This window comes from Felis catus, chromosome B2 (assembly GCF_018350175.1).
Source record: "Felis catus isolate Fca126 chromosome B2, F.catus_Fca126_mat1.0, whole genome shotgun sequence".
Lineage (NCBI taxonomy): Eukaryota > Metazoa > Chordata > Mammalia > Carnivora > Felidae > Felis > Felis catus.
Window position 1 is genome coordinate 150478575 of NC_058372.1, and position 18882 is coordinate 150497456.

Consider the following 18882-nt stretch of genomic DNA (forward strand, 5'->3'; position numbering starts at 1 on the left):
AACCGCAGGCGCCAGGGGACCTCCCAGCGCTGCCTGGACGTCGCATGGCAAGCCCTGCGTCCCCCTGGGAATTAGCAGTAACTTATTTCTTTTTTCGAAGAGCTTTTTCCAAGGGAGAATCTTCCCGTGGTGACTTCCTTAGAGTGCTGGCCTCCCTCCTGAGTGTCTTGTCTCCTAGATCTTAAAATACCAAACTTTTCTTGAAATCCAAGGGTAAATGTCTGGTTACCACTTCAAGATGTATTTTTATTTGCATCCGGCAGTGTCCCTGTGGTATAAAGTGCTATGTATCCCTGTGCGTCACACTTAAAGGAGTCAGGAGCCTCGGGGTCCCAGTGTCTGTAGGGCCATGGATGTGCGAGCTGACCCGCCAACCCCACGGAGCACCGAACCTGGGACCCGGGGCTTCTGTCTTCAAACGCTTGGCCGACACCAACTGTGTAATTCACACGCATAAATTCATTGTGTCGTTGGCCGTTTTGAAACCAACTTGAAATATTTTTTAAAGCCCTTTCTCTAAATTGTTTTTAAACCCCGTTATATGGAACGGTGAATCTTTGCTGGCTTAGGCGCCGGCACCGTGGGAGTGACGGGCAGGGCGCCCCTCTGGGGGGGCTGGTGCGCACGGTGTGCCTTCCGTAGACGGGCAGGGGCGGGGCGGTGACGGCGGTGTGGCCGCGGCTCCTGACGCCCTTGTGTGTTCTTGCAGGCTTTCCGAACCCGACCCCAGCCACACGCTAGAGGAGAGAGTGGTCCACTGGTATTTCAAACTACTTGATAAGAACTCCAGTGGGGACATTGGCAAAAAGGAGATCAAGCCCTTCAAGAGGTTCCTTCGGAAAAAGTCAAAACCCAAAAAGTGCGTGAAGAAGTTTGTCGAGTACTGCGACGTGAATAATGACAAGTCCATCTCGGTGCCGGAGCTGATGGGCTGCCTGGGGGTGACGAAAGAAGAAGGTAAAGCCAGTGCCAAGAAGCGCCCCAGTAAGAGCCTTTCTCGTTGTTCTGTGCTTTGCCACGCATCGGGTCCCGACGCCCGCTCCCGCGACTTCTTACGAGGGTAGATTGTCCTTTGGTCTGAGGGTGAAAGAAAAGCACCGTGTGCCTCTTACGTGTAGCTCATTTGTCCGTAGAAATGACTGCAAATCGTCCACAAGCATCTGAGGGAAGCCGGTTGGAAGGGGAGGAGCTGGGTGTTGTGTGAAGACAAGTGTTTTATTGTTCCGACCGCGGTGGCCGGCTTTCCAAACGTGTCCTGTCGTCCTGTGTTTGAGGTGCAAATCCGGGGACCGCATCTCGACTCCCACCGGATGTTCAGGCCGGCTTGTAAGCAGTTCGGTAGTTCCTGTTATGCAGACCCAGTATTGTGATGGCTGGAAACGTTATTTTAGCTGTTTTGCCAGTCGAGTGTATGTTTTCGTCGGAGGCTGGCCTGACCAACCAGCTGTTGTGGAGAAAGAGGATTCCCCGCGGTGGGTAGATCCCAGCACCCTCGGCGGGCAGGATGCATGGACCTCCTGCCTGCTGGCTGCGAGTGGGACTTAATGGCCTCGTTTGCACAGTGTGGGTGCCGGGGAGGGTCACCAATTTCAGTAACACCTCTGAGCAGGAAACCAAGTTGGATGGAGCTAGAGAATATCATGCTGAGTGAAGTAAGTCAGTCAAAGAAAGACAGATAGCATGTGATTTCACTCCTGTGTGGAATTTAAAAAAACACAACAGACGAACATAAGGGAAAGGAAGGAAAATACGATAAAAACAGAGAGGGAGGCAAACCATAAGAGGCTCTTAAAAACAGAGAGCAGACTGAGGGTTGCTGGAGGGGAGGTGGGTGGGGGGATGGGCTAGATGGGTGATGGGCATGCTTGCTGGGATGCGCGCTGGGTGTCGTGCGTAAGCGATGAACCACTGGGTTCTGCCCCTGAAACCATTATCACAGTCTATATTAACTAACTTGGATTTATGTGGAAACAAGAAAGAAAGGGGCGCCCAGGTGGCTCGGTCGGTTGAGCGTCCGACTTCAGCTCAGGTCATGATCTCACAGTCCGTGAGTTTGAGCCCCACATCGGGCTCTGTGCTGACAGCTCGGAGCCCGGAGCTGCTTTGGATTCTGTGTCTCCCTCGTTCTCTGCCCCTCCCCCATTCATTCTCTCTCTCTCTCTCTCTCTCTCTCTCTCTCTCAAAAATAAATAAACATTAAAAAAAATCCAAAAATTTAACAAAAAAAAAGAAAGAAAGGAAAAGTCAAGGCAGGGAGTAGACGAGCGTTGAGTTTGTCGTGCCAGGCTCAGCAGTCCTGTGTCTGCAGCCCGGCTGTGGAACACGGAGCCCCGAGCAGCTGGCCACGTGCAGGTTTCCAGAAGCAACGGTTCCCTTCTGTCTTATTGTCCCTATGCCCTTAGCCCTTGTCACGAGGGTCCCCCAACACTACTCAGCTACCAGGCTCCAGGCTGGGTCCGTCTGTTTGTGTCCCGCGTGTCTGAGGGCACAGTGGGAGGAGTGCGGCCTCCACGCGAGCGGGACAGTGACCCCGCCACCCCGGTCGCGACCCGCGCCAGGCCAGCAGTGGCCCCGAGCCAGCTGCACGAGAGCCCACAGGACTCATGACCCGTCACAACCAGCTCAGGCGCTGTTCTTCTCCCGGCTGTGCCGACTGGTGGCGTGCAGGCCACAGCGTCCCGACTGTCACTGTCACCACCGCCGGAGCCGGAGTCGGGGGTCTCCCGGGGCTCCGCAGCCGGCACCGGCTTCCACCCCGTCCTCCCTGCGCAGCGGCCCCAGCACCGAGCGTTAGACCCTCACGGCCGCCCCTGCCCGGGCTGCGGTTTCTGTCGGGCCCCCTGGCCCACCGCAGGCCGGCCCGCAACCTCCGGACGGCACTGGTGTGAAAACCAAAACTCCGCCTCCGGGCCTTTGCACCAGCACAGCCCCCACCCCCGCTCCTTTGTTTGCGGCCTCGGGGTCCTTTCTGGTGCTTCTCTGCTGCTTGTGACTTCCTGGACCGGAACAGCCGCCCTCGCCGCGTCCCTCACCTTGTCTTCGACTTCGGTTCCCCGAGGGCCCCTGGAAACTAGGGACCCTGTGCGGTTCTAGCCAGAAATGCCAGAGCCGGGGCCACTCGGAGGCCTTCGGGGGTCGTCACGGGAGCCGGTGGGGCAGCAGGGCCCACCCGACCCCACGGCTGCGGCACCAGGGCACTGTCGGCCTCCGCTCCGTGGCGCTCCCGCGGGGAGAGACCAGGGCACCCACCCCGTGACCTGTGTGCCGTGGCCGGATGGGCGTGGTGCCGCCTCCCTTTGGAACCCGTGTCCAGGTCCTGTGGCTGCCACGAGTGACCTAAGTGCGGGATCAGCCGCGTGTGCAGCCTGCTATTTCTAGGATCTTCTGCGTCGCCCGTTTCCGGATCGCACAGACCGGCCCACTGTTTGCAGGGAGCCCTCCCCTCGGCATCTGTCTGGTGGCCTGATACGTGCCGCGGATCTGGAGCTGAGGGTCCGGTGGCGGCACGTCCGTTGAGGCGCACCGTGCGGGCCACAGATTCCGGGCACCCCCGTGAAGTGAGGGATGAGCGCGGTGAGAGCGCCCAGGCTCTGAGACGGAGCAGGGTCTCCTCGGGTCAGGCAGTGACCCTCCCACCCGCACAGCTCTGCCTTCCCGCGGAGAAGCCCGCGTGCTCCCCGACCCGCGCGGCTCAGTGCACGGCGTGACCGGCCGTCTGCGGAGGCGCTGGGCCTGGGGCGTGCGCGCTTCGTGTCCAGCCGTGACCCGGTGCGGTCTGGCTCCAGGTGATCCCCGCCGGGCCCCGCGTCTCTGCGCTCTTTGCCCGGCTTCCGAAGCGGCGTGAGCTCCCGCGCCGGGAAGGTGAAAGCATCACCTGCAGCCAGCCAGGGGGCCGGCGACCTCACGGTGATGTTGTCCCCATCGCCTTCTGGGGCTGCTTTCTCTGGGGGTGACGCCCTTCATTCGCGCGTTCGTTCACTCAGCAAATGGCCGAGCGTCTGCCGTCAACTAAGGGGCGGACAGAGAAGCTGAGCCTCGGACGTTCCAGTTGACAGGAAAGGAGAGAAAGCACCCAGCCGGGGGAGCCACAGGAATGGTGGCGCGTGCAAAGCGTGGCCGGCGGACCCGGGACACAGCACCGGGCTCTGGCTGAGGAGCTCGGCGGGCGTCTCGGTGGGAGTGATGTTGAGCGCAGCCCTCGGGGTGTCGGGATGGAGCCCTGGAGAGCTGCCGTCGTGCCTCAGGGCTCGGGGGCATCTGAGCGTCCAGCAGTCTCAGCCTGACTCAGCCAGAGGAGTGCCGCCTGGCAGGAACGGTAGCTGTGCGCGTCCCCGAGAACAGCCTCGTCTGGGCAAACCCGTGAGAAACTGCGGCTTCTAGAGGATTCCACCGAGTGGTTCAGCCAAGGCTGCCGTCTGCGGGAGAGACAGGATGGGAAGGTGGTCTTTCTGCAAACGCTGGCCCTTGCTTTGCTCCGAGGAGGGACCGCCGTCGTCCTCCCCCCCAGAGACCCTCACCTGGAGGGGTCAGGGCGCCGAGGAAGCTGGCGCTCCAAGGTCACATGCCTGGTTGGTGATGACCAGCAATTGTCTCAAAATCCCACCTCCCTGTGAACACTAGTGCTGGCCTTTGGAGTTGGGTTTGAGTTCCTTAATCGATTAAATATCCTGTGGTTTCAAAACATAGTATATTGATAGAGGATTTGAGGTGTATTAGGGCCAACAGGGCAGGAGACCGCTGCCATGGGGAAGACAGTCTGTGACACGCGGTCCCAAGAGAAGGGGCACAGCACGACACGCAGGGCCACACGGGGACCACGGTCAGTCGGGGCAGACGGAATGGGGGAGACGTGGACAACTTCCCTGAGGTTTCCATGGGGAGGGGCACCTGAGGCAGGTCAGCAGGCTCAGGACGGACTGGTTTGAGTGATTGCAGGGGGCTCTGGGGTGTCAGGACTGCCCCAGGTTGTCCAGGACCTGCCCTGGGGTGACAGGGTGGGGGGCTAGCTGTCAGGACGTGCCCTGGGGTGACAGGGTTGGGGGCTAGCTGTCAGGACCTGCCCTGGGGTGACAGGGTTGGGGGCTAGCTGTCAGGACCTACCCTGGGGTGACAGGGTTGGGGGCTAGCTGTCAGGACCTACCCTGGGGTGACAGGGTGGGGGGCTAGCTGTCAGGACCTGCCCTGGGGTGACCGGGTGGGGGCTAGCTGTCAGGACCTACCCTGGGGTGACCGGGTGGGGGGCTAGCTGTCAGGACCTACCCTGGGGTGACAGGGTGGGGGGCTGGCTGTCAGGACCTGCCCTGGGGTGACAGGTGGGGGGCTAGTTGTCAGGACCTGCCCTGGGGTGACAGGGTGGAGGGCTAGCTCAGGATGTACCCTGGGGTGACAGGTGGGGGACTAGTTGTCAGGACCTGCCCTGGGGTGACAGGGTGGAGGGCTAGCTGTCAGGATGTACCCTGGGGTGACAGGTGGGGGACTAGTTGTCAGGACCTGCCCTGGGGTGTTCAGGGGCCGGGCATTTGACGCTCTCATCCTTAATAGAAAGCCCTGTCACCGTGGAAGCTGGAGTGTTCCGTTCCTCAGGTGGCTGCAGGTGAGCCGATGTCCTGAGTTGAGGGCCGTGTTAGCCACCAGGAAGAGGGCTGATGAATCCCCTGGAAATAAGCTAAAATGTGGTCAAAGTGGCCGTTTGGTCAAAAGTGAGCATTGGGGATTTAGATTCATATCTGATTCTACAACCCTTATCTTCCTTGAAGAATTTCTCTTTTTTCCTACCGTGATTTTCATTTTCAGCTTTATTATCAGCTCCTTCTTCCTGCCACGTGTGATTTGCAGTAGGTTTTGAAAAGCCAGAAAAACCTACACATTCGGGAGAGGGTTAGTTTGGACGTTCTGAATAGGCCAACTGTTACCGCTCTTTTGTTTCCTTCATCTCTGCTCACAACTGAACAATGCATGTCTTATCCTAACAAATATCAGAAATTAAACAAAAAACAGATAACGTGGCTTTTTTCCTCAGACGTAATGAGACCCGTACATTCCCCCGGAATGTCTGTATGTGTGCGCACGCACACGCGTGCCAGCTGTGACGTTTCACGACAGGATGGGGTCGTGACACATCTCCTTCCTGATCACACTTAGTTTAGGAAATTACACAACAGTTTACCTTTGAATTATTTCAACTGAAACGTATTAGCGGAAGCTGTGATCTAGATTTTCACTATTACCAAAAGAAAACAGAAAAAAAAAATAACTGAAACTGTCGATAAACGATAAAAACAAGAAAGGAAATCTTCCTGAAGGTTTCAGGAAAAACATTCACAAAACGTTGCCTCATTCCCTCATGAGTCTCCAAAATGGCCGTTGCACAGACACTCAGCAATGAAGAAATATTCATTTTTGACCAAATTAGCTCTTTCCACCAAATTGCCATGCTAGCCGCGTCCCTTCTAGGCGTACTGCCTGACCACAAACCGCCGTACGCCGGGTCACCTGGAGCCCTCCGCATCGCTTGTCACCAGTGACGTAAACTGGTTGCCAGTGGTTCCTGAACGCTGTGCCCGTTGGGCACCTGGGCACCAGTCCCCTCTCTGTGTAGTCCCCTGGGTTTAGTGAGGTAGGGCTGCCGTGCTCCCTGTTGCTGGGGACAGCGCTGTGCTGTCCAGGGGCAGGGGAGGGAGGGAGGAGGGAACCCAGGAAGGTGGAGGGCCATCTTGGAAGCAGGGGAGGAAGGCAGGTGCCCGGGAACTGGACCCAGGAGTGCCCGCAGGATGGGGGACGTGACCTTGGGGGCCGGGTCTGAGCCTCCCGCCTGCTCTCCCACCACGGGCCACGTGGCGAGGCCACAGGACAAACACTGTGCGTCTTATATGTGTCTCCCTCCACCTTCCATTTCCCTCGAGGATTTGGAAAAATTGTTTTGAGCCAAATACGCTAGTTTCTTATGAGTTAAATATAAAACCAAAACGTGTCAGGGAACCGTGTTGCACCCTGCCTGGGGCCTCCTTTCCCCGGGGAGAGTTTAAGAAACACGGGTCAGAAAGGTCTCAGGTTAGTAGATGTTGCTTTGGAAGTTTTGGTAAAATGAAACCTTCTTCTCCAGGTGGACTGGAGCGTTTATTGTTAGAAAATTGTACGTCGTCACTTTTCGAAGCCACTGCTTATAATCTGTGCTGTCTCCCTCTAGACGTATTTTCTCATGTGAAAAGTGTGTCAGTTGATGACACTGTCCTAAAGTGATTTTGTTCCCTTACTGAAAAGTGATATTGAAATTTTCACTAAATGAAGAGTATTTGGTTTTTAATAGTGTCTTTTTTTTTTTCTTTCCTTGTTAGCCCCCAGAGTTAATGCTGAAAGCACTTCTAATAGACAGGTAAGTATTGTTCTCTCTATTTTAGCGTTAATAACTTGTTTAATTATAGGCAATGAAAACTCGGGGTTCTGGAGATTTGGAAAGTAAAGTACCTTCCCAAAACAGGAGAAGCCACGTTTCATATACATACCCCAGTGTGGCCAAAAGAACCTTGCAAAATTCCATCAGAATCATCAACTCGTTAAATCATCAACTTAAAGATTTGTCTTAATTTTTTTTTTTTTTACTCTTTGAAATTTCATTTTGTTATTTTTAGAAAAAAATGGAGTCCTATTGTTTTGTGGAAATTTTTTAAAAAAATAATTGTCTGGGATTTGCAACTTATATCTTAACAATTTGTTAAGGAGATCACAGGGACAGGAGACCCTCTGGGCATTCAGGTGAACATTTTCTTTTCATCTGGGGATCGTAATGAGACAACTCTTCTGCTCCAAAAGGGATTTTCAGCCTTCCCCAGTGTGTGTTTAGACACATGTTTCTGTGTTTCTGAATCCTGTTACCTTCACACGTGCGGGTAAAGTAGGTAATTGTGTGGACTCTCCCCAGCATCCCAGGCCACACCCATCGAAGTCTAGAATATTTTCCAGAGGGCAAACGTGAGTGGATACGTTTCTCCCTCCCTCAAAGCCACGACAAAAAGCCTCCCTCCTTAGGACCGCTGGCCCATTCATAAAATCACCGGTTGGACGTCAGCGGACATTTCCCAAGTCATGTCCTGCATCTGGCGTGGGTTTTAAGCGGAGCCGTCGAAGGCACACCCTAGATGTAATTGAAAACCATTTTGTTAGGAAAGACGTGTGATACGGTTTCCTTTGTTTAGCGAATGTTTACGGCTTTAACTTTTTAAGTCCCACCACAAGTCATCTCTGCTTTAGAGCCGGGCTGGTCTGAAAGCAGTCACCCCAGCCGAAACGCCCGCGGAGTGTTGTCATTACCCAGCGGTGACGATGGCCACGCGCGCGGTAAACTCGGTTCAAGACGCGAGCCTCCCTCTTCAGCTATTTCCCAGAAAAAGAAGCCGGAACAGCCGCTCCTGCTGTTTCTATGGTGTCGGGATGGCTATACTGACTTCCATGCCCTGGTTACAAGGGCTGTTACTGTAATCCGTGATTCTGGGATTAAGTCCCTTGCATAAACCAGCTGTGGCTTGCACGTGATGAAATAATGGAGGGCCGTAGATCTTTCTTTGAGGAATAAAATATTTCTGAGCGCCAAGATCTTTCACCGTCCGAGTAACCGCAGACAAGAAGCGTTAAACAAAGGGGAGCTAGGAGGATTCAGGGGCCCGTAGTTATCCAAGAGCGAGGCGTCTTTCCTGATCTCTTCTGCACTTCCCGGCAGGATTCAGACACGATCAGAGCAGTGCCCCCACGCCGACGTGGACGTGGGCCAGCCTCGTCTGTTCCAACAGTTGTGACGCGTTTCCGTAACTGTGAAAATACTGATGGTTTATCTTCACCCACAGCTAATTAAAACAAAACTTCCCATTAGCTCAGACGCGGGAGAGACACTCTTCTTTGTTCTGACCACCTACTAGTGTGTTTATCAGGGGAGGAGAGGCAGCCTGGACGCCTCCTAAGTGTTTACGTGGATTATTTTAGATAACCAAACAGGAGCATGGATCGATTTACACTGGTAGGAATTGATACACTCGGGAAAGCAAATCTCGAAGACTGTATCTCGCTTCTCCTTTTCGTTCCAAATGGCTTTTAACTGGCAGTCGGGGTGCAGAATGGCAGTAGTTTAGGAGACAGACTTTTCAAGTTGCATTTCTTCTCGAGAGGTAAGTTAGTACATGGAAAGGGTGAAAAGGAAATTTCAAAAATCAGTGATGCCTTTATCAAATTTGAAGCATGAATTAGATTCTTAAAAGTATTGGGGCGCCCGGGTGGCTCAGTAGGTTAAGCGTCCGACTTCGGCTCGGGTCATGATCTCACGGTTCGTGAGTTCGAGCCCCGCGTCGGGCTCTGTGCTGACAGCTCGGAGCCTGGAGCCTGCTTCCGAGTCTGTGTCTCCTCCCTCTCTCTGCCCCCTCTGCCACTCGCGCGTGCACGTTCTCTCTCTTTCTCAAAAAATAAATAAACGTTAAATAAAAAACTAAAAATAGTTATCTTGTATAATAATCAAATGACGGGAGGCTGCAGAACATTGAATATATTGAATCTACTTAAAATACTTAAAGCAAATGCTAATTTTTCTCAGCCAGTATGTTTCTCCTGATAGTCCTGATCACTGAAAGGGAGAGGAGGGTCGGAAGTTAACGTTGGCATCGTGTCTTTGTTAATCCTTATGCCCAAAGTGATGGAACCAACAGTGGTTTCTGTTGCACGCATTTAAAAATACAATGCAGTGCGATACAATAAAACAGAATACCAAAACCTGTTATTAATAAATAACGATTAGTGCTAGGAAGAAAACTAAACTAAACTAAAAATAAATAAACAGAATACCAAAACCTATTATTAATAAATAACGATCAGTGCTAGGAAGAAAACTAAACTAAACTAAAAGTAAATAAATAAACAATACCAAAACCTATTATTAATAAATAACGATTAGTTCTAGGAAGAAGACTAAACTAAACTAAAATAAAAGTAAATAAATAAACTGAGCCTAACCCCTAAAAAAAAAACAAATACTGCTTTTCCCCTGTTGCCGACAGGTAGATTAACGCCAGCCCTAGGAGGCAGGCTTTACTCCTCACAGACGGGGGATGGAAACTTCCTAACAATGTCTCCGTTTCTGTCTCTTTTTTTTCAGCCAAGAAAGCAAGGGTAGCGGCTCACACATCCAAGGCGGTTCCTGGACACGTGGGAGACTCCCTCACCAAAAAGCAATTAAAAAAACCCAAAAACACATAGTATTTGCACTTTGTACTTTAAATGTAAATTCACTTTGTAGAAATGAGATATTTAAACAGACGGCTTTAATCTGTGAAATGGAAGGGCTGGCTTCAGAAAACTAATCACATACAATGTATGTGCCCTCTTTTGGCCTTGGGAATCTGCACTTGGTAGAGATGTATCTTGAGTGGCTTTAGGCTTAATTTCTTTATCCTGCACATGCTGACGTAGTAGAGCTGTGAGCCGCGGCCCCGACCCCCTGCCCTCCGCCCCCCGCCCCGCCCCGGGCAGCCGCCCCCCACAGGCCACGCTGGCGTCCTCTGAGGTCCGCTGTGCCTGCGGCGTCTTCGAATCTGCGTCGCCAGCTTCCGCAGAAGTTTGCCGTCCTCTGCCGTCCCGTCCTCATCGCGCCCTTAACGAGCGCATGGGTTTACTCGCTTCTTGGGACTTTGTGTTGGTTTGTTTTGCTGTGCCCTCCGGAGATGGCGTCCTCCCGATGAGCCAGGCGGGCACCGCGGCGATGCGCTGAGTCTGGGCAGTGCCCGTAGGAGAGGCTGCTTCCAGCCTGGCTTTGGGGGCTGCTCTTCCTCCTCGAGCTTCGGTTTGCGCGTCGCCTTGGGCTCAGAGTAACCACGCGGTAAAATCCTAGGGATCGCCCCTGCCGTCCCGAGGCAGCCGGGAGACGCCCGGCGTCCGGAGAGGCGGGTTTAGTCCCGCGCCCCGGCCAGCGCTGAGTGCCCCGCTTCTGTCCTGGCACGTGGCCGCTGCCCACCGTGCCCCGGCCGGCGCTGGGCGTCTGGGAGGTGACGGGTCACCTGAACGACTCGGGAGCACCCCCCATAGAGACGGCTCAGCCGGCGTCCGCCGTAGCCGGGATGCCGGTCTCGGCCGGTCCCCTGCTCCCGCCTCGTCCTTCTCTGCGGCCTCAAGGGCACAAGGACGTGCCCATAGGGGATCCACCCGAGTGGCCCTTGTGAGAGCAGGTCAGGAGCTGAATGCCCACGCTGTGAGCAGCGGGGCCGGCCTGCGGTGCGACCGCGGGCACCCAGAGCCGGGCCCCGACACCGCACGCGTCCGCTGGCTCGACCGAGCCGTTCGGAGGCCGGGCCGACAGCTGTGGGAGCCGGGTTGTGATCCTGTTTCGGCTCCAGCTTTCGGTTGGAAAAATAATCTTCGTGGCCCCAAGTCCCCCCGACGCACGTCATGTAAGACGATCTCTGTGCATGTGCATGAAGATATTTTATGAGGCTTCTTACTTATTTAAACTGTACGAAAGTAAAAACCGAAACTTTGGAGCCACAAAACCAGCTTCGGTGTCTGTCACGTTGTTTAAGAAACAGTTAGGATCCTAAATTTATTGGATAATCTTTTATATTTCTGAACTTTGGATTTAATCATTTTTCGTAGATTCAAATAAAATATGCTTTCAGAACTCTACTTGTGGTGTCTTCTTACCAGCAAAGCACAGCCCTTTAGCACTGCTTAGTCCCAGGGCTGCCTGTGGTCAAGAGGCAGAGGCAACGGTTCTTGGCCCGAGTGAGCGATCCCGGCCCTGCCCCTCTGGCTGTGTGACTCGGGACGCGTGACTCCAACTTTCTGTGCTTCCGTCTCCTCCGTAAGCCGGGGCCGGGGGCCGTGCGCGCCTCCGGGTGTGTGGCTCGTGTGAAGGGCGCAGGGCCTGGCACAAAGGATGTGGGGTTTGACCCTGTCGTGTGAGGCAGTCACTCGCACTCAGTACTGACCGAGCGCTGAGGACCCCGCATGCCGCGCGGCCAGGGCAGACCGCGGCAGGAACAAGGCAGGATCTGACGTTGATCGAGGCGATCGGTCAAGCCCCACAACTCTCCTTTCCTCTCCAGGCCCCTGTTCCGTCCCAGGCCAGGCCCTCGTATTTCGCTGGGACCGTTGCAGGGGCTTCTGACGCAGTCCTGCTTCTCCCAGTCCTCTCCTCCCTTCTGGTAGATCCCGTCTTGCACGCTTTTTTCTCTACTCAGAAAAGAATGAAAACTAATAGTGGCGAGTCAATTGTGCAGAAATGGAGCTAGGAGACGCACAGCCAGCCATCCGGAAGAGGGGGTAGATGGGGTGGGGCCTGGGCGGGCTTCTGGAGCAGGGAGGAGGGGCTGAGGCCGTCCCGGGAGCTGCAAAAGCTCGAATGAAGGCCAGCGGCGAGAGGAGAGTCGAGGTGGGTCCGGAAGGGAGTGAGCCGCCGGTGTGCGTGGCCTGAAGCGGATGGTTCTCATCGCCAGGCACGGAGGCTCCAAATCTAAGACAGAGCTCTCCTTCCTTTACCTACCTCGGGCGGCTGTTTTTAGTGACAGCTGCCTCCCTCCCCAACCCTGCTCGTGTTTGAAAACGGTCTCCTGCATCCTTGTCAAAAGCTCCCGAGTTTGAGACTTTTCAGAAGTGTGCTGACCAACTCGGAAATCATGCCCATGAGTGTCCCACCTGGAACTGTTTTTCAGTTACCGAGGTGAAAGCTTTTTTTGAATCAGTGAAACGACTGATAGAATCACGAACCGCCAAGCGGACGGAGACCTCGTGCAAACCGCGGAGCTCCCCCAGAAAGTGAGAATGCACGTGGCTCTAATAAGGTCAGGGCCTTGTGGTGATGGTGGCGATGGCGGTTTTCTTCTGAAACACTACATAGACCAAAACTATCAAAAGCATTTTTGACTAGCTACTTAGCCATTGTTGGTATTTCCTCACTTAAAAAGTGACGTTTGCCATCTTTTACTAAAATGCTGGGAACAAGCAGCCCCGGAACGCCGTGGCTTAAAACAGCCCTTGTGCGTCCTTTTTCGTACTCTTGTGTTGGCCGGGGCAGGGCAGTCTAGTCTGGGCCGGGCCCGACCTGCCTCTGGGCCTCTCACACTGGGTTGCAGGTCTGCCCCATCCCCTCGGCGTGGGGACCACGTCAGGGGCGTGTCCTCGCAAGGCTGTGCAGGAGACGGGGCGGGCCTGGCGGCGCGAACCCGTTCCAGCCTTAGTTTGTGACCCGTCGGCCCGTGTCTGCTGCTGGAGCCCATCGCGGGGTCGGAACGAGTCGCGGGGCGGGAAAGGCACGGCTCCCAGCGAGAGGTCACGGCAGCGTGTGGGGGTGGGTCCCTACTGGGGAAAGGGAGCCCAGCACCTGGTCTGCACTCTAGCACACACGTGTGCCCTGAATCTCCCGTGGGCAACGCTCGGTGTTCAGAGGCGTAGCAGAACGTGTGCACAGGGGATGCGTGTCGGGGTGCGACGTCAGACGTGGCGAGAGCTCAGACCATGCTGTCGAACAACCACACAGAGCTGAAGGCTTCCCCGGTTATTGACGGTGTGACCCGTTTGGTCTAAAACGGGCATCAATCGAAGGCATCTTGAACTCAAACTTACGGGTCAGGCTGGTTTGTATCAAGTGGTTCTGAGCGTCCCCCTGAAAGAAGCATCAAGGACAGGGAGGCCCGGATCCGAAGCCCAACGGGGAGGCCCGGATCCAAAGCCCAACAGCACACAACAGGGTACAGATGGCAGGTGGTTCCTACAGAAGGAAACTCCCTAGAGGTGGAAACGTGGGAATCTTCTCGTTGGGAATTGACTTCATTGGTAAGAAACAGAGGCTAGGAAGCCAGGTCGCGGTGACGTAAGGGCCGTTTTCCTGCCGTACGAGCAGGCAGGCAGCAAGCAGGCCTGGCCGACGCAGCCAGACCCCTTGGGGTCTGGGAGCGAGGCTTTCCTGGAGGCCCCCAGCATCTCCCTGTGTGTCAGCGGACACAGCGGAGGGCGGAGGGCGCCGGCAGCAGGCCTGTGGCCGCTGAGCGTGGCACGTCAGCTGCCTCGCGGCTTCCCGGAGCCCATCCAGCGGGCTTCTTGCCCCCGGTGTTCCTCCCTTGCGTCCCTGGCTTCAGATTTTATCACACGTTTGCCGCCAGGGACAAAACGGGAGCTGGGCCGGCAAGGCCGAGGGGAAGGCGTTCCTGGCAGGCGGCTGGCAGGTGTTTGCCACAGCCGCCCTCCGACAGTTCCTGGAACACTCGCAACGATTTTCGTCCCGGCTTATATACGTTATGTGACGCAAATACCTTCTTTCGTGCCCACTTTCTCTGGAAGTCCGGAGGTTAACTAATGGTCAGGTGGACAACTTAATTCCATTCGTGGGTGTTTCCCAGCAGCGGGGTTTTATACATCTTATTATTAATTTTTTTACCTTCAGAACAAATATTTTGTTTCCTTACCTTCCAGTTGAAATTATGCTGTGTCGATGTGTTGTTTCTTTGCTGAAAAAAATGGAATTTTTTATATTCCCTACCAACCTGTGCTTACATGGCCTTTTCAATGAACTGCGGCTACGGTAGTTAAGAGACATGACTTTTTATTGCTTCTGAGATCTTGTAAGTGTGCCTCGGGGTGAGACTCCGAATGCTTTAGTTTCGAGGTTCATATTCATGATTCTCTGAGCATTAGAACAGAAGGACTCAGTTTTATGGCTTAAAACAGGGCGAGTCTGTTACTTTTTCATCAACGAAAATGGTCTTTCTAATTTGGTTAGTAATTTTATTAACTGGCTCCTGTTATGATAAAAGACACATATTTCTAAAAGCGAGATAAAATAAATAATTTCAATGTGTTTTAAGATGGGGTTGGGATTGGGTTTCGCAGTCCATTTATTTCTGATGTCGAAAGAAATAGCTCAGGGACGCGGGGGACACGTAGGGCGACGAGCGCTGAGGAATGTACAGAATTCGGGAGCCCCTGTTTTGTACGCCTGGAACTAATGTGCCACTGCGTGTCCGTTACACTCGAGCGAGAATTTAAAAGGAAACGGCCTTTCTGACCTGTTAGTCCCGCTGTCCCTGGGGCCGGGCCGGTGTGAGCCGTGGTGGCATCTCAACAGCGGACTGACTTCCCTCTGACCTTGACCTAAGCGGTCTCCGCAGCCGGCAGCTTCCGGACGCTCTGACCCTGGACTCCGCGCCCTCTGCGCCTCGCGGGAAGCTCCTTCTCCGGCTGGGAAAGAGGAACGAAGTAGACGCAGAACGTTCCGGTTCTGACATTCAGACCGGCGCTGGAAGGCGGTTCCTTCTGGGGCCCCCGCTCACATACCAGAAACGCCGCAGCCCGGTGAGGGAGCCCTTCCTGAACTTCCCTTCTGCCAGGTCCTCGAGGCAGAGCCTGTCACTCAGACATCCCCTTCCCTGAGGCACGGGGAAGTCGCATGGGCACGCGCTCAAAAGCTGCTGTCTGGGTGGACGAAGACGGTCCCTTTGCTTCATGAACACTGCAGGGAATAAATGTGAGATCACATCCTCTACTGCATCCCTGGCTCTCTAGAGTTTTCCAACTATATTTGCCTGGAAAAAATGTCTATTGAATGAAATATTTAGAAATGAGTTGCATCCTTGAGGCACCCGGGTGGCTCAGTTGGCTGAGCGTCCGTCTCTTGACTTTGGCTCAGGTCACAATCCCAGGGTTCCAGGGTTCAAGCCCCACATCTGGCTCTGCGCTGACAGCACGGAGCCTGCTTGGGATTCTCTCTCTCCCTCGCTCTCTGTCTCCCCCCCCCCCCCGCACTCACGTGTGTGCACGTGCTCTCTCTCTCCCTGTCTCTCAAAATAAATAAGTTTTTAAAAAAAGAAATAAATGATAGCCTGTCATTAATTATAAGTCTCAAGACGTGTTCCTGAGAAAGGAAAATAAAAACAGGATTGAAAATGCTGCCCAGGAAGCGACCAGCTGATGTCGAAGTCCAGTGCGAGGGGCGTGGGAGCTTCCTGCTGCAGTCACAGCCCCCACTCGTGGGTCAGCCCACACTGCGCTGTCACACTGTCCCAGACTCCCGTCCGGTAATGCCATTCTGGCCTCACATCGGCTCTCCACAGTGTCGGTCACTATAATTATTCTTTGGCCAAATTTGAGCAATCTCACCCTTTTCTCATTTCCAGAACCTGCTGTTTCTGTGTTTGTTTTCCCGAGTGCTTGCAATGTGTTGGTGGGGCTCACTGTCATTCACTAGACACCCGTGGGGGCCGCTGAGAATTCCTTACGTGTAAGTTATGGCATGAATCCACCCGTCCGTGATTTCTTCCTTGAAGTCTGAGAATCCACATGCCAAGTATGTCTCTAAAGGACATACGTCCAAAACCATAGATCATATTTGCAGCAAACACCACTCGTGTCATGAAATTCGCTCACGGTTTGCTCACCAATTAAGAAAAACTTCGCTTCCCCGAAGAATTGTCTGTATTTTAGCACTCACATCAAATCAGTACCTCCTCCGTGATTAAATCCACGTATTTCCTTCTCAACAAGTTTATTTCCACTCTCTTCGGGTATGTCTCTTAGTTATCAGAAACTTTTTCTTCTGATTTTTCTATTTTTTGTACGTTTACTGTGACACAGAAATGTCATCTGATGAATTTGCAGCCCGCACGCTATTTTTCACGCTCTTTGGTCTTTCAAATGCTTGAAAAAACTGGGGGAGAACGTATCTTGCGATTAAATGCTAAACACGCCTGTTTTGCAGAGCCTGCTTCTTCGGAGAATGGGGCACAGGGCTGTGTCCCATCTTGCTGATGAAATGCACATTGAGTGTTAAAAGCAAAACCATTCATGTAAATAAAACTTGGAAAGGAGGAGTGTTTAACCGTGCCAGATGGCTACCTTTAGGGTGCTGAAAAGCCCCATAGATTGATATGCTCTGGCAGCGAGCCCAAAGTATTCTTATTTGATTATAAACTGCACGCATTCGATCAGTTAAAGCAGGTTGTCTCTTCTGAGACAGACTCACAGGGGCTGACCGGGAGGTGGGCACCAATCATACGACCTCTGGGCACCTCTTCCAGTGCCAATCCAAGGGCTCCCTGCCAGCATTCCCGGGGCGGTACTGAGGACACCGGGTGCTCTCCTAGTACCGTTCTAGCACAGCACGTGCACAGCCCAGGGCTCCGTTCACGTTCGCGGAGTGCTAATGAACCATCGACGCCATTTTCAGAGAGAAGGTAGTGGAAGATGTGTGCGGTCTTTCCTGCAGGGCGACGGTGATTTGGGGAGGGCAAGTGTGACCCTGCCGGATGCTCTATTAGTCCGTGACCCTGGGTAGGATCTTTAGTCCGGCCTTCAGGGCCCCCCTGGAACATGAGAACATTAACGTCTGTCTCATGGGATTGCCGATAACCAGGTCCCAGCGGGAAGGTCAAGGTTTTCCCGACTTCGTGCAGCCTCCGGCACCCCAGGCCTTCCTCCTTGCAGGGACACTCCTGAGGGTTTCCTGGTTGGTCCCACGCTGTCTCCCACAGCATGGTGCCCGTGTCATCCTGGGCTCCCGTGCCCTTCCCTTGACTATTTAGCGCCTGGCTCACAGTTTCGATCTCCACCCAACGCCAGATCCCTGGTTGTTTCTGCAGTGAGCCCTCCCTCCCCCACGGTACCCGTCCCCGCCGAGACACCGTGGAGATTCCATCCGGACAGCACTCCCACCGTGCCTAGATGCATGCACCCGATGCCCACATTTCCTGGAAATGCCGCTTCAGTCCCTGGAACCTACCCCCCCCCTCCCGGATCCATTCCAGTCATCAGCCACTTGCTACCTTAACTTCCCGCCCTGCACGGGTGACCGTCCATGGCTTGTCCTTAGAATTACCCTTTGGCAAAAGTCCTCAACTCTTTGACCGCATTCTCTGGGACCTTCGTGGGGAAAACTCCAGCACTGAGTCAACCTAGTGACAGGACCTCTGCTTTCACGCCCATGCAGTGGACCATTGCTGCAGGGAAAATACAAAATTATGCCGACTCCTGTCACCGTTTGAAAATCCTGGGCTGCTCTGTCTCGACTCTGTCTCCCATTCACTCCAAGATGATGCCACATCCTTCTCCACATCCCCCGCCACTCCCTCACTGTCCCTGCTCCTCCCCTGGCTCCCCACCTCCACCCTGCACCCCTTCAGCTTCTCACCCTGTCACCTCAGGACCGCAGGCAGAGTCCCCCCTATCCCCATCACACAAATATGTGGGACCCGGTCCATCCCCCCCGTTCCCGTGGTTCAGTGGAGAGGACGTGCCTCTTCCTTTTCCTTTAGTGGATGATGCCCTCTGTGCATGCAAGGTCCCTTCCCTCCACTGACACTGGTGACTCTCAGTTTCCTTTCTCCTCTGCGCCTGGCGTCCTCTGTCACTTGCGTTAAGCACTTAGGGCTTCCACTTACGGATTTTGAGGGGACACAGTTCGGTCCATAACTTCTCCATATGGACCATTTGTGTGTAAGCTCATTAGGAAGTGAGGAGTTAGAAGTAAACTTGGGAGGGTCGGGTGAGACCTTGGGTAAACACTATAGACAAGTGACTACAGCTGAAGGAGGAGGTGACGCGCTTGGTGCTACTGATGGACAGTAGGGACAGGCGGGAATGCTGGAGAGGGGACAAGTAGAGAGGCTCGAACACGGGCAACGCGGGGTTGAATGTGTGGAGGGAGCCCCTCAGGCATTCCTGGAAACTTACCCTCCCCTCCACTTGTGCGTCTGACTCTAACTTGCCTGTGTATGGACATGCCATTTATATTAAAGCCCAGCTCCTACTTCCCATGCGATGCACATGTGGGCTAGGTAACATTTAATGAAAATTTAAAGGAGAAACCAATATACATTTCCAAATTAACAGCAGGTTTCAGCAGAATGAGGGAATCTGAACCACAAC

At 54.0% G+C, this 18882-nt stretch overlaps 1 protein-coding gene across 5 annotated transcripts in view; it reads left to right on the plus strand.

Moving 5' to 3' along the window:
* Positions 1-11647, plus strand: part of SMOC2 (SPARC related modular calcium binding 2) — a 167956-nt gene extending 156309 nt beyond the window's left edge. For 3 of the 5 annotated variants that reach the window (XM_023254609.2, XM_023254613.2, XM_023254611.2), the window contains 3 exons: positions 710-984; positions 7335-7372; positions 10133-11647. In XM_023254609.2, coding sequence (XP_023110377.1) covers positions 710-984; positions 7335-7372; positions 10133-10150 — 331 coding nt within the window. In that variant the 3' untranslated portion in view covers positions 10151-11647. The remainder of the gene's footprint in view (positions 1-709; positions 985-7334; positions 7373-10132) is intronic. The other 2 variants (XM_023254610.2, XM_023254612.2) reach the window with 1 other exon arrangement.
* Positions 11648-18882: the final 7235 nt, after the last annotated feature.